Genomic DNA, 15,443 nt, shown 5'->3' with positions numbered 1-15,443 from the left:
TCATAATTACTGCTGAGCCACTGGGGAGCACTAGCTAATGGATTGATTTGGTTGTTGTTCGCACAAAGCTACACAATGGGCTATCTGTGTTGTGCCCATCACGGGTATCGAAACCCGATTTTTAGAGTCATAAGCCTGCAGGCTTACCGCTAAACCAACTGGGGCTGCTTAATGGAAGGGAAATACTAGAAATATTGGTCACCATATCTTGTGTCGTTTCCAGTGTTTACTTCTAAATTCATCATAAACCTTATAAGCGTTGTAGTTATGTTTATCCAAATTCGGTTCTCACAACTTATTGTCTAACTTCCAGGCTGAGTGTCCACCTATTCAAATGGAACCAGTCGACCTGTCCGTCAACAAAAGCCGATCGACGTCATCTTCGCCAACTTTGTCGGTGTCTCCTGGGTTTGGACGTCGACTGCTTTCACCAGCATCGCCAGCAGACAGTCCAAGTCTCATTGATCTTAGGATAAATAAAGGAGGTAAGAAAGTGTAAAATATTGAAGCTTAATAACTAGATGTCCACCATTAAACAATTCATGTCTGGTTTCTTATTGATATCCTCGCTTTTGTGGGAACATTTCATGTTTGGTACCGTGACAAAGGAATTTATTAAAAAGTCGAAACGCAAAATTGTTTTTTATTTGAAAAATTTAGAAATTTTAGTTTTAATGCGACAAAAATACACATATTCTATTGTTTGTTATTAATCACAAAGCTACACACCACGGGTATCGAAACCCGGTTTCTAGCAACATAACTCCGCAGACACCGGGGGACACATATTCTAAAACAACTTATTTTTATATTAGGATATTTAGCAGATATCTGCTAAATATCCTAATATAAAAATAAGGATATTTAGCAGATATCTGATTACTTTGTGAAAAGTACGTAATGGATATGTAATGAAAGGCCAACAAAACCAGAAAATGTTACTCATTGTTGGAATATCCAGAGATATCTAACGGAACGCCAACAAAACCAGAAAATGTTACTCATTGTTGGAATATCCAGAGATATCTAACGGAACGCCAACAAAACCAGAAAATGTTACTCATTGTTGGAATATCCAGAGATATCTAACGGAACGCCAACAAAACCAGAAAATGTTACTCCTTGTTGATTTATCAAGTTATATCTAACGGAACGCCGACAAAACCGGGAAATATTACACCTTGTTGACTTATCCAGATAAATTTAACGGAACGCCAATAAAAACCAGAAAATATTATTCATTGCTGGCTTATCCAGAAATATATAACGGAAAGCCAACATAACTGAAAAATATTACCTCTTTTGGGGTTATTCAGAGGTATTTAACGGAACGTCAACAAAACCAGCAAATCCAGAGATAAATTTATAACACTAACAAAACCAGTTAATATTACCCCATGTTTGTGTATAATAACAGGCGCTAAGTTATACTAAGTTATATTCCTGATTGGAAACATGATAACCATGTGTGAGTATCACGTAGTGTTAGGGAACGTGGTAACAATATATTACTATTACATAGTGTCAGGGAACATGGTAACCATATATGACTATTACATAGTGTCAGGGAACATGGTAACCATATATGATTATTACATAGTGTCAGAGAACATGGTAACCACATAGTAGGAACTAGATGTAGTGAGGTCAACAACCTGCTTGCCCCTCATCTAATCATCTTTGTGGTTATTACATTGTTTTTATCCAGAATGTCGGTAAGCCACTGGGCGTTTCCTGTCTTGTTTCCACGACAGACTGACATAGATAGCTCATGAGAAGGGCGTGTTACGTCATCACAACTCTCGTAATCCCCTGTGTGGGGTCGGATTATCTCTGAGAAGGTAATTATTTAGGGACCGTGCACTAGCTGTCGTGCTTGTCCCAGCGGTATCTGTTCATCCCAGCCATTATTCCATTTTTTTAAGGCCACTAGTTGGGCCAGGGCCCTTATGGGAAGAAACACTGCCGGTCTCGAGTGCGATCATGCTGGAACGTGCTCCGATATCCCCGAGCTTAGTAACATTCGCTACAAAGTTTGCACTAGCTGTAGAATGCAGTGTTAGAGGGGGAACAACTTCCCCTGCAATCAGCGTTCTAATAAGTGAAGATGGGTATGAATCCTATCACGTAAAATAAACACGATAAGACCAAGACCTTTGGTGCTAACTTTGATTCAAACATTCCAACTGTTCTGGTACAAGAAACCCATTACTATATCAAGTCGATTCAAATCACCATCAACTCGTATAGAATATCCTCCCGGGGAATATATCACCTGTAAGATAGGTTTGCCACACGGCATACAGAATTTGATGTCACTATAGGCTGATGTTGTCACGTGCCTCAAGGGGCTGGACCTAAGTGGTCGTTCAACCCTCCGACCCCGTTTGGATGACGCTATAGGGGCTGAAACCAGTAATGTACACGATTTCAAGCGGGTTTTTAATTGTTCACCCTTTCCTTTCGTGACCAGTCTCGCAAGGCCGTGGGCTGTTACTAATGAAGTGTTGACCACGGACTTGGCTGTTCCCATATTGCCCCGTAGCTGATTAGAATATGATTAACATGTAAATCGCTATCGTATGCTAATCATGACACAGTAAAGGAATGTTAACCGTTAGTTCCGAAAGTAATTTATAAAATATAGTTTTTTCAATCACGAACATTCTTTGATCAATAATTATTGGAACGAATAGTCAAGTCTCGAGCTACAATTATATTTTATCAACAATGAGGTGGCACGGCTGATTAATTGCTGTAAACATGTAATTATAATTGTATTATGCTGACACTCTTCATAATGCTCTATCTTTTAACAAAGATCGACGATGTTCATCTTCTACAACACTTAAATTAGTGTCCGTTAAAATACAGTTGTGAAGTCTGAGAGCAAGAACGTTTACATTTTTACATCATTAGTTGTGAAGTCTGAGAGCAAGAACGCTTACACTTTGTACATCATTAGTTGGGAAGCCTGAGAGCAAGAACGCTTACTTTTTACATCATTAGTTGTGAAGCCTGAGACCAAGAACATTTAAACTTCTTACATCATTGGTGTGAAGCCTCAGAGCAAACACGTTTACACCCCTTACATCATTAGTGTGAAGTCTGAGATTAAGCATGTTTACACCCCTTTATTGCTTGATCTCAGACTTTCACACTAATGATCGTTTACACCCCTTACATCATTAGTGTAAAGTCTGAGATCAAGCACGTTTGCATTCATAAAAGTAAAATAAAAATTCTCAGTGTTAACTCTTAATACGACTTGTCACGTATGGACATGTCATAATTATTCTTAAGAGCCAGTCAGTTCCACGTGCTGTTTGTTCCAACGTTTAGTTGTTTGTTTCGGATATTAGTGCAAAGCTACACATTGGCTATCTGCGCCAGCCCCTAACTTCGAACGACAGACTGCAGAGAGTGGCTAGTCAACAGAATTCACAGAAGCAAACAAAGCATGTTAACTTCTTAATGTAAAATAATATACAACTGTAAACATTTGAGTTGAAAACTATTAACTGTTCTCCTCCAAATGGAAGGTTGAAGTTTATGTAATGTTCACATTTGAAGACGTAGTAACAAGGCACTCACCTTCTGGTTAAGAGCCGGTTTTGTTAGCGGTAATATTAGCAACCACTGTCTAAATGAATGTACTGTTGTGCCTACGTACAGGTCATTCCCCACTCCTGGGAAAAAATTCCATTTTAAGTTCCAGAATTTTCTGCCATTAAGACCAGATCTTAACCGGAAGATGAGCGCACCACAAGTGCATCCTCGGTTGCTAAAATGTAAAGAAAATAACAAAAATGAACTTCGGTCGTTGGGGTGAACGAAACTTTTCGTTTAGAATAGACAGATATTTCAGCAATTTCGTGATTTTCAAGTCTCACCTAAGGATGAGCAAGGAATGGGAAGAGATTAGGCTTAAAGTTATTTACAATGAGGTCTCTCCCAGCATCGAATATTTACAATTTATTAGTTTTCACCACACGATGTGGAAATGGCGGGTCCTGAGGCAAACGGAAAGATAGTCACGGTTCTACAAATTATGTCCGCCCCTCTATGCCGTGTTCCGTGTTATGTGCCTGAAAGTCACGACAAGCAACGTGGCTTACCAGTTTTTCCCTTTTAATTAGCCCACTTGCCGTATTAATAGGGTAGGAGAGTTATGGTTAGCTCGAGACCATCGGTTAAGTAGCTTAAACTTGCGGGGAATAATTCATATTGAACAAGAGAAGTACTCCCGGGGAGTCACCCATCGGGGAGTGTAGGTGGACTGGGCAGGTTCTGATGAATACTCCCCTACATGTGAGTTCTTCATATAGTTAATGAGGTCAACAAGAAGTACGTGAAGGTAAATGTCCGTAATTGTAAATCAAGCATTCTTTCCCTCACACCCCCGTAACTTGGATATTTTTCTGACTTTTGTGCGTTAACTGCATGTTTTAATTGTAAGGTGATGCAGTATAGCATACTGGACATATTAACCTCTAAGATCTTGGTTGAAATTTAAAGTATTACTGGCCACATTAACCTCTAAGATATTGTTTCAGCTTGTATTGAATTATATTTTATACAAGTTAATCTAAAATCAGAAAATAAACCATCAACTAAAGTAGGTGATAGTTATCCAGTTCTTTTGATCTCAGTTAAGATACAATTTAAAGATATCACATATCAAACTTGGAATTATTCATTGTTAGAAGAATATACGATACTTTCTGCTTTTGGTAGAGGTTATATTGTACAGGTATAGGTTATATTGTACAGGTAGAGATTACATTGTACAGGTATAGATTACATTTTACAGGTAGACGTCACATTGTACAGGTATAGATTATATTGTACAGGTAGAGATTACATTTTACAGGTAGACGTCACATTGTACAGGTATAGATTATATTGTACAGGTAGAGATTACATTTTACAGGTAGACGTCACATTGTACAGGTATAGATTATACTGTACAGGTAGAGATTACATTTTACAGGTAGACGTCACATTGTACAGGTATAGATTATATTGTACAGGTAGAGATTACATTGTACAGGTAGAGATTACATTTTACAGGTAGACGTCACATTGTACAGGTAGAGATTATATTGTACAGGTAGAGATTACATTGTACAGGTAGACGTCACATTGTACAGGTAGAGATTACATTGTACAGGTATAGATTACATTTTACAGGTAGACGTTACACTGTACAGGTATAGGTTATATTGTACAGGTAGAGATTACATTGTACAGGTAGAGATTACATTGTACATGTAGACGTTACATTGTGCAGGTAGACGTTACATTATTCAGGTAGAAGTTACTGTGTGCAGGTAGACGATTCATTGTGCAGGTAGAGGTTTCATCATACAGGTAGACGTTACTGTGTGCAGGTAGACGATTCATTGTGCAGGTAGAGGTTTCATCATACAGGTAGACGTTACTGTGTGCAGGTAGACGATTCATTGTGCAGGTAGAGGTTTCATCATACAGGTAGACGTTACCGTGTGCAGGTGGACGATACATTGTTCAGGTAAATGTTACAGGTGTAAACGTTTTTACTGTAAGTTATAGTGTGCAACTATGAATATTTTCCATAGTAAGTGTATGAATGTAAAGTTTTCCATTATCGGAGTATGAAGGTTTTCCTTTGCTATAGTACAATAGAGAAAAATTGTTTACTTGACATGTTATTTGAAGTCACAGTGTGAATCCTTCACTCACTTCTCTGATATATTTATTCTCCAGATGGCAGCACATGACAAAACAAGCCATATGGGCCTTATTTGGTGTTTTTGGACTGAACGAATAATATTCCAAGTGATATAGTAGTTGTTGGGGGGATATATATACTTATAGCTGTGCAACTGCAATTTCAGCGTGAAATTATATAACAATGCACCAGGGCAAATGATATCACCGAGTTCATCATTACCTCTTGTGAAACACGTTGACTCCTAACTTCTGTTATTCGAGGAAAAACGGGCAGTTTTTTTAAGGAATTTGTTGTCAAGGTGCTTTAATTTTGAAAACGAGTGCTTCGAAATGAGTTCCACAGTTTTGTTATATTTACATTATAATGTAAAATGCGAGGAAGGTAATTTTATATTCTTTCTTGTTTGTTTGTTTTTGAATTTCGCGCAAAGCTACACTAGGGCTATCTGCGTTAGCCGTCCCTAATTTAGCAGTGTAAGACTAGAGGGAAGGTAGCTAGTCATCACCACCAACTCTTGGGCTTCTCATTTACCAACGAATAGTGGGATTAACCGTCACATTATAACGCCCCCACGGCTGAAAGGGCGAGAACGTTTGGTGGAACGGGGATTCGAACCCGCGACCCTTAGATTGCGCCCTAACCACCTGGCCATTTATTGAAAGAAAGGAAATAATATGTATGGTTTTATAAAACTATATTTCAATAAATAATTCTGAATTTTATACATTTCAACACCATATTTTTTTCTGCTAGATAGATAATAGTATTTCATTACAATGGTTTATTCTGATAGAATTTTTTTAGATTTATAACAATACTTAATTCTGAGAGATGTAAGTATTAATTATTTATTTTTGCCTCTGTGGTAAACCTGATCCCTCTGGTGGCCACTACCTAGATATCCTTTATGCAGCTTTGTGCTTAACAAGAAACAAACAAATAATTAATCTTTTTTTTAAACTAATAATGAATGTGAAATTATGAATGAAATAACATAGATTAACAGACGTTTTCCATACAATGTTTACTTTATCGTTTTATTCAGTGCAAGTTTTCGACTCTAGTGTTGTAGTCTTCATCATACACGTTTTTTTTATTAGTCTTGCGACATAGTTTATTAAAAATTATATTATAATTGTTAGTTTTTCTAAAATGTTAATATTATATTAAAGATATAACAAAAACGTTTAGACAAACATCTAAAAGACACCAGATATAAATACTAGTGGGCCAGTCAATTAGTAAGCTAGCAATAAATCAGTCAGTGTTTAGTTTACAGTTGGTAGCACCAGTCATTGAATTAACTATTTTGATCAGTGTTAGTTATCGTGTCTTCAGTTACTCGATCGTGAACTTGTACAAGTAAGTTTATTTTTACGTTAGTCGTAGTACCATTAGCAAGATATTTCCGCTTGAACGTCAGTTGTAAACTTAGGCTTGCAAGTTACAAAAAAAGTACAAGTTTGTAGAAACATAAAGGAACAAGCAAGTTAGGTTGTTATCGTAGTGTGGACTGGATTTCGAATTATTTACACGTGTAAATGTTTTTTATTTTTATTTTTTTTTAATGACGGAAGTAAGATCAATTCTTAGTAAATGACCCATATCGGGGGTGGGAGAGGGCAAGCATGTGCTGTGATGTAGGTGGCCAATAATTTTTCTTTTTTTTTCATGTTAGAATCTCTGTCAACGATTTTTTATGTCGATAACGTCTGCTAACCTATTATATTAAAATGTTTGTATATTTATTACAGTAATTAATTCCAAGAAACTTCAATATTAGTTCCTTCATTACAGTTTTTTTAATTCTACAATTTTTCTAAATGACGTTGAATTTTATTTAGTTCATCAGTTTATTTAGGTCATTCTGAATGAGAGGCAGTTTTTGTTTTTGCAGTTTCAGCTACAAGAACACGGTTCTTTTTTTGTTCTCACATTTAGAAGTAGTAATATAATTATCAATAAAAATTACTACAGAATGTTTTCGTGTCAACTCAGTATGATAGTTTACTAAATAGATACATCTCACGTGAGAGATATATAGAAACTCACACACGCGTACGTAGCCTTCATAATTACAGGTTTAATCTCGGAAAACATTGCCATTTTGTTGTTGTTTTTATTCTGATGGTGATAACTAATTTCTAGTGTATGCTATTAATAAAAGAGTGATCCTATAGAATTTTATGTAGTGAGACGTTAATAACTATACATTTGACGAGGAAGTTTTTAATCAATCGTAATAACACGAATAGTTCCTTAAAAGATTTTCTATGACCGTAACAGCGTATACTTCACATGAAACGGAACTTCACTGTTGTGGTGGGCGATGTTGTCCTTCTACTTTTATCAATTTGCCTGTTAGTGTTACTAAAGAAATGTGACGCCATCGTGTTGTTTAGCAACAGGAGAAAAGCTCGAGATCAAGGACTACAAAAAATAAAACTCCGTGATGGTAAAGTCCGCATTAACTAGCTCAAGATAAGAACAATAATTATTGTAGGCTTCTGACTAGCTTTTAATCTTAGGATCAGTCTGCTAGTAAAAAACAGTGTACTTTATGCCAAAACGCTACAAAAGTACTTTTAAGTTTATTCCAAAATTTTAAAATTTTAGTGTGTTTAAACCTTCATCGATTAAGTTATTTTTTACTTTATGTATAAGTAAGAATGTTTTTAATGTATAGATGGGTAAGTACAAAAAGTAACTTAAGTTACCGAGTTTGTAAGATTGTTACATCTTTTTCTTTCTTATTTCATAATTACTATAACCATACTGTCTGACTTTAATATTACTTCAGTGATCTCCAAATAGTTGCTTACACGGCTTTACTGAAAAAGTCAGCAACAGACTCATGCGTATGCTCAGTTTCATTTCTAAAATAATATTGTAACGTAGGGCTAAACGCATTATTTTATGGTATTTGAGATTTACAAAATTTTTAATTGTTTTAATTTACCGAAACTATTTATTCAACTTCAGTTCATGGTAAAATTTGTTGTTTTGTAAAGTAGGGCCTAATTTGTAAAAATGATTATTTTTGTTTTATATATTTTTGTTTATTACCTAATTTTATTTCAGTAGTCTCTAAACAATTATTCATTGGCATAGATTTATTTAAGAAATTGGGAATTTTACCGTTAATCGTTTTGTAAACTAGGCCTAAGCATTTCTTTTAGTATAAGTGAGATGTTTAAATTTATATTTAGCTTTAATAATAATAAAAAAATTTCAACCATTATCTGTAAAATAAAGGGAGTTTTTCTAACTTTATTGTCAGGAACTTACGTTTTGAGTAGTATATATCAAAGTAAGTATATGGGTGTGTTGGACTAAAGATTCTTCTACAGTAGGTGTCTGTGACTTGTCGGCGATAAATTCAAAAAAATAATAATAAACGAACAACACGCACTTCATTTGTTTTTAAAATAATATATATATATATATATTAGGAACAAGTTAAAACGTATGTACAAAACTTCCTTACACTATGGAGGTCATAGTTATATCTTAAACACTATATAGTTCTCTTCTTCTTGTCAAAAGTTCACTTAGGCCTATTCAATTGCTTTAGAATTCAGTTGAGAAATCGAACTAGTTTTCTCAGTTTTCATCGCACTAGTATTCCGGGTATAATTCACTTACGTTGTAGCGCGAGTTACCGCAGTTGTATACTGTTCTTCCAGTAATCGTCTGGTCTTCGTACCTCCTTATTCGTCTACCTTTCCACTCAGGCTGGTTCAATTACTTTAGAACACCCTTTGACGAGACAACTTATTCTCCTTCAATCTTTCTAAATTGTTAATCTCACTCTATCATATCAACCTTTAGGCTTTTCACTCCTACGACGATTAACTTTACGTGTAACTTTTCTCCTATCTTACTCTCTTCTACTCTTTTTTTTTTTCTTTCGTCTGCTTGCCGCATTTATACGGCTTTCCCTTAGGCCTTCTATAAATCTATATCCTCGACATCAGTGGATTTCACGCGACGTTCTATAGCCTGGACATCAATTAATTATAAACACAACGTAGGATTCTTACCGAATTACGTAACCAAACTTGTCATAACTATCGCCTTGAAAATAATTGCTTTTAACTCTCTTGTTATGAAAAAACTAATCAATCATGAAATATTCACTCACAAAATAAATAAATTAATACTACCTACACTAAACAGTCTTTTATATCTGACAGTCAAACTGTTTAAATCCTTCCATTATGCATTACAAATCCTGAAAACCAGCAAAGATTACTTTCTTTTGTAAGTTTATTAACAATACTTTATCTTTTTCAAAATCGTGTTTTTTGTTAATTTAAATGTTATATATTATGTTTTCTTTTAAAAATGCTAATTTGCTACCTGATGATGCCAAGCGAAACTAAGTTTGTTTCTTTTTTTAAAGAGATTTTTAAACATATTTACTTGTTTACCTGTAAATAGAAGATATTATGACATTTAAATAATTTTGTATAGTAGGCCTTAATTGGATTATTTTTACCTCCTTTTTTAAAGATTTTAAATTTATTCACTTACAGAAGTTTATCGAAGCTGCTTAGGTCATATATTCTAAAGAGGTTTGAACTAATGTAGCAACAAGCATGTAGTTTAGTTACATCATCCTTTTTGATCTATTTGGGTAACGTGTGTTACACCTAATTGTTTGCCTTTACCATATCATATTTAAGATTTTTTATTTCATGTTATTATTTATTTTGTAAAGTGACTTATTTGTGTTAGTTTTCTTAAACTGTTTATCTGATATGCTTCATGTTTATTTTATAAAATAATATTAACTGATTTCTTTCATCTTATGTGAATTTTTTAAGTATAGTAACTGTAATGGGTCGAAATCTCAATGACTAGACTTGGGTTTACATTGGTGACAACTCGATGCAATTATTTTTTATTTAAACTAAGTCAGGACGTTTACCAAGTATTGCAATACCCTTTCTTTACATAAAAGAATTAACTCATTACGGTTTGTTGTTACAGTGGGTACATCTTTGTTTCCAAGCTGGTGAAGCATGATTATAACTAATTATACTTGTCATAAAACATTAGAATTAGGTTTATTGTATTTTACCATTACATTCTTTATCTAGACCGTTAGAGATTTTCAAGAATTAAAAGTGGATAATAATCGTATAATATAATATAAGTAACTATTAAGCTTTACTTTCTTATCATTTTTCGTTGTTTTTCATAATGCTATATTTTTCATTTATTTTTATTGTTTAATGTTATTTCAGTGGTCTCTAAACTATTACTTACTTGCGTAGAAAGTAGAAATCACTGAAAGTTTCAGTTATGGGCTATGTTCGAATGCAACAATTTAAATGAATCACCTTATGGTAATATCTTTTCACCACGTGTGCGATTTTCACGTTAGGCTTATGTGCGCTAGGTTCAGGGTTACCAGACACTTCTCTTAAAATCCCCCTATGAGTCAATAAAAAATCCTTTGTTTTCAGCAGTTTACGTCCATGAACATTTGTATTTTTCAAGAATAATAATAAAAACATTAGTATTTATTTATTATTAGGTGTACTATACATGGATGTAAAATATATGTTGTTATTTTTGTGTTATTTAATTTACAAGTTGTAGCTGTTCTGGAATCCTCAGATGTTAGTTAAAGTTTCCGAGAGTAGCCTTTGAGTTTTTTTTTATCTTTTGGAAATTTTTTATTCGTACTAGATCCATAGAAAACCGTTTATTTTTTTAAGAGACGCAAGGGTTTATATTCCAAATTCTTGCATGCACTTGGGAGAGTTGAGGAAAGAAAATGTAAGTTGTCAAAGAAGACTGTGTTGTTTAGGGCAATACGTGTGTGCTAATCGCCCTGCCCACGATGGTATGCTAGGTTGTCGTTATTTATGAAGACACATTTCCTTGCTCTAGACAGGGTTGTCAAGGAAAGCAAGGCTGTCTTATCCTTCTGGTTTTTAAAGAAAGCCAATATGGCACATCTGCCTGGACCAGGATATGAGTAAATCAGTGAAGCATGGGCTACCACCTGCCACGTGCACCTTATGTTGGTAACCAAGGCCAAAGGTCCAGTGGAGGAACCGGAACAATGTAATCAGGGTTTCTGCGCGTACGTTCCAACATACGTGGAAATTGACTAGGTAGTTTTTCGAACTGGCGTGGTTGTAGGGCACACCTGTGTCAGTACTAATGACAGAATTTATTAATGTGAGACGTTAACTAAAACAAAGTCTATGGGAATGTGTGGAAGAAAGAGCTACAAGTCTTCAAAATCGTGTTTTCACGAAGGCAGCTATGGATAAGAAAGAGAAAGCAGGTTTATTTAATTCATCTCATAAGTAATTGTTTTTTCAATATAACATTTTTTTCAGCTCTTTAACTCTTTGTTGCACATATTATGAAAGTGTTGGGGCAAAAATATTTTTATTTGCATTTCTTACTTAAATAGGTCTATATGTCTTAAAAAATATTTTTTGTGACATATATTTTGGTAAGTTATAAATGGGTACATTACCTATAAGTAACATTGTTCAATTAAGTAACCAACACAAATAATTCCATGGTTTGTTTAGAATTTTACCTGGAAGTAAGATCATTCAGCTACAGAACTAAAGCTCTTGTATGTATATTAAACAACGAAGATTGATTTATTACAATGAGTAATATACGGTTAAGAAGCTCCACAAATTGATCAACTATATCCAACTGCAAGTCCGTTATGTCCATAGCACTTGGAAATCCGCTCGATATCTCAAGTATTTAGATCCTTCATCAGGGATAGTTTTCAGTAGCACTCTTGGACTATTGTATCACAGCGCTGCTAGAGTTTGTCCAATGCCAACCCAACCATTCCGTTCTGAGCTTGTGCGTTCATTTTATGTGTCACAACATTGTATTTTTTTTCTAACGTCAAACCAAACATCCCGTTGTGAGCGCGTGCGTTGATTTTTCCATGTATGTCAATATTCAGTTCCTGAAATGACTATTAGCTCCTGTGGATCATCTTAAGGTTTCAGTTACTTTATTCACATTGCAAAAGATCAGTTAACAGTTTGTGTTCTCCAGTGTATATAATTTATGTGCTAAAGATTATCCCAAACACGAAACATGTATCATATCAAACCATGATTCCTAAACATTTCGAAAATCTGTTGCTTTTGTTACCATAATACATATCTGTAATTTTGGTTACTAGCATTATAAACTGATGTGTCTAATGTCTCATATTCGTTAAAACAAACAACATCTAAGCAGGACTGATGATGTCTGTCTCTGAGATAAACAACTCGACGGCAGTGACGTATACTTAACTTAACCTATGATTGAAGTTCCTTAATCACATATTTTGCTGGTAACCCATATTCTGGCAGTTAAGAATCGTCAGTGTTAAAGCTTTTTCCTGACACGGGGTTATGTCCCATCCTGTTCTGCGTCGCATGAAGGATAACGCTCCGAGTATAACTACAAACTTACTTTGATAAGTTGATCCTTTTCCCACACATATATCTAAATGTATGTTTGTGTAATACAAACACAAATATTCCATATCTAACCTGTATGACAATGAAATATCTATAAGGCTAAGAAAAATAAAGTGTAACGAAGTAAGGATGTGTTTACCTCATTAGTATAATTACGCTTTCAACTTGCACACTGAACAGCTGTGTAAGTTTTTCTTCTTTAAGTTGTTACTTCTCGTTAAATTGTTTTCCAACTGTCTATAAAAAATAGCTTCGTACTGAGATGACAGCAAGCAAACACTTTCAGAGAACCCCTCCCACAAGGATGAATCAATCATGTCTGGACCCCCCTGGGATTTTAAACTGGTCCCTCCCTTGGAATCGGGACTACACATAAGGTTTCAAGAAAACAAGTTACGTTAAACTACTCATACAACAAATCATCAGTGTGTCAGTTATCTGGGTTTGGAAAGAATTCTTTTCTGAATGATTATGGACACCACGTGTTTAGCACCTACGTTATGGCACCTGCATTATAAACAAAAGTAACAACACGAAAACTTAATAAACCTCCTTTTACACAATCACTAGAACTGGCACCCAGATATGACAAACCCTGTCTAAACAGTTAGTTAGTAGAACTGACATCCTAATATTACATACCTGTCTTAAACAGTTGGTTAGTAGAACTGACAACCTAATATTACATACCTGTCTTAAACAGTTAGTTAGTAGAACTGGCACCCAGATATGACAAACCCTGTCTAAACAGTTAGTTAGTAGAACTGACAGCCCAATATTACATACCTGTCTTAAACAGTTAGTTAGTAGAACTGACAACCTAATATTACATACCTGTCTTAAACAGTTAGTTAGTAGAACTGACAGCCTAATATTACATACCTGTCTTAAACAGTTAGTTAGTAGAACTGACATCCAGATATTACAAACCTTGTTTTAAACAATTAGTTAGTAGAACTGACACCCAGATATGACAAACCTTGTCTTAAACAGTTACTTAGTTGAACTTACATCGTGGTATAACAAACCTTGTCTTAAACAGTTACTTAGTTGAACTTACATCGTGGTATAACAAACCTTGTCTTAAACAGTTACTTAGTTGAACTTACATCGTGGTATAACAAACCCTGTCTTAAACAGTTACTTAGTTGAACTGTTTCACAAAGGTAACACACACACATACTTAATATATTTTCCCCGGTGGGACAGCAGAAATTCAACGGATTTACAATGCTAGAATCAGGGGTTCGATTACCCTAGGTGGACACAGCAGATAGCTTCATTTGGCTTTGCTATAAAACACACACAGACACGTAATATTTCCAACATGCAAAGTTAACTATATTATTGGATTAGCAGTCAACCATTAGCGCTCAGTCTGGAGATTAAAAAACCCTGTTTCTTTCTTTTTAACACAAGTTAGTCAGTAGTACTACCAAAGTTTAATTATATTAACTGAGATTTGGTGTTGCTAAAGGTTGAGATTACTGATATATCAGTAGGAACTGTAGGATGTAACAAACTTGGTGTAGTAAAAATACTCGTGTATTAATCTATTTGCCAGGTGTTGTTAAGATGATTTTAATCTTGATTTCACAATTAATTATGTTTTAATGGTAGAACATTGGATGATAGCGTTCCTGCTTATTGTTATCACACATTTACTATTATATTAAGTTAATATTTTTACTTTACAAATATTTAAAAAGTTTGATTGTTGATATTTTTATTCCTTGTAGCTGGCAGAATACGATTAACCTTGTTAGTTCACAAGTTGCACATAATTGATAAGCAAATATGCTAATGTTGATGTAAAGTTTTAGAATTGAAACACTGATCTCTTATAACACTGTCTCTCTGTCTCTGAAGCTTTATGTCATATCAAGCCACTGTCCTTTTATGGGAGGATTACAACACCAGCCTGTTATAACACTGTCTCTCTCTCTCTGAAGCTTTATGTCACATTAAGCCACTGTCCTTTTATGGGAGGATTACAACACCAGCCTGTTATAACACTGTCTCTCTTTTTCTGAAGCTTGATGTCATATCAAGCCACTGTCCTTTTATGGGAGGATTACAACACCAGCCTGTTATAACACTGTCTCTCTCTCTTTCTGAAGCTTGATGTCATATCAAGCCGCTGTCCTTTTACGGGAGGATTACAACACCAGCCTGTTATAACACTGTCTCTCTTTTTCTGAAGCTTGATGTCATATCAAGCCACTGTCCTTTTATGGGAGGATTACAACACCAGC

General features: G+C 34.9%; 1 protein-coding gene across 1 annotated transcript in view; it reads left to right on the top strand.

Moving 5' to 3' along the window:
- Nucleotides 1–310: 310 nt before the first annotated feature.
- Nucleotides 311–15,443, top strand: part of LOC106475336 (Krueppel-like factor 8) — a gene marked incomplete at its 3' end in the record, with an annotated part of 23,671 nt that continues 8,538 nt past the window's right edge. Inside the window, exon 1 of the mRNA XM_013936024.1 lies at nucleotides 311–485. Within this exon, the coding sequence (XP_013791478.1) occupies nucleotides 335–485 (151 nt within the window). The remainder of the gene's footprint in view (nucleotides 486–15,443) is intronic.

This window comes from Limulus polyphemus, unplaced genomic scaffold (assembly GCF_000517525.1).
Source record: "Limulus polyphemus unplaced genomic scaffold, Limulus_polyphemus-2.1.2 Scaffold8422, whole genome shotgun sequence".
Classification (NCBI taxonomy): Eukaryota; Metazoa; Arthropoda; class Merostomata; order Xiphosura; family Limulidae; genus Limulus; species Limulus polyphemus.
The sequence above is the reverse complement of the archived record's forward strand: the minus strand, read 5'-3'. Positions and strand labels throughout refer to the sequence as shown.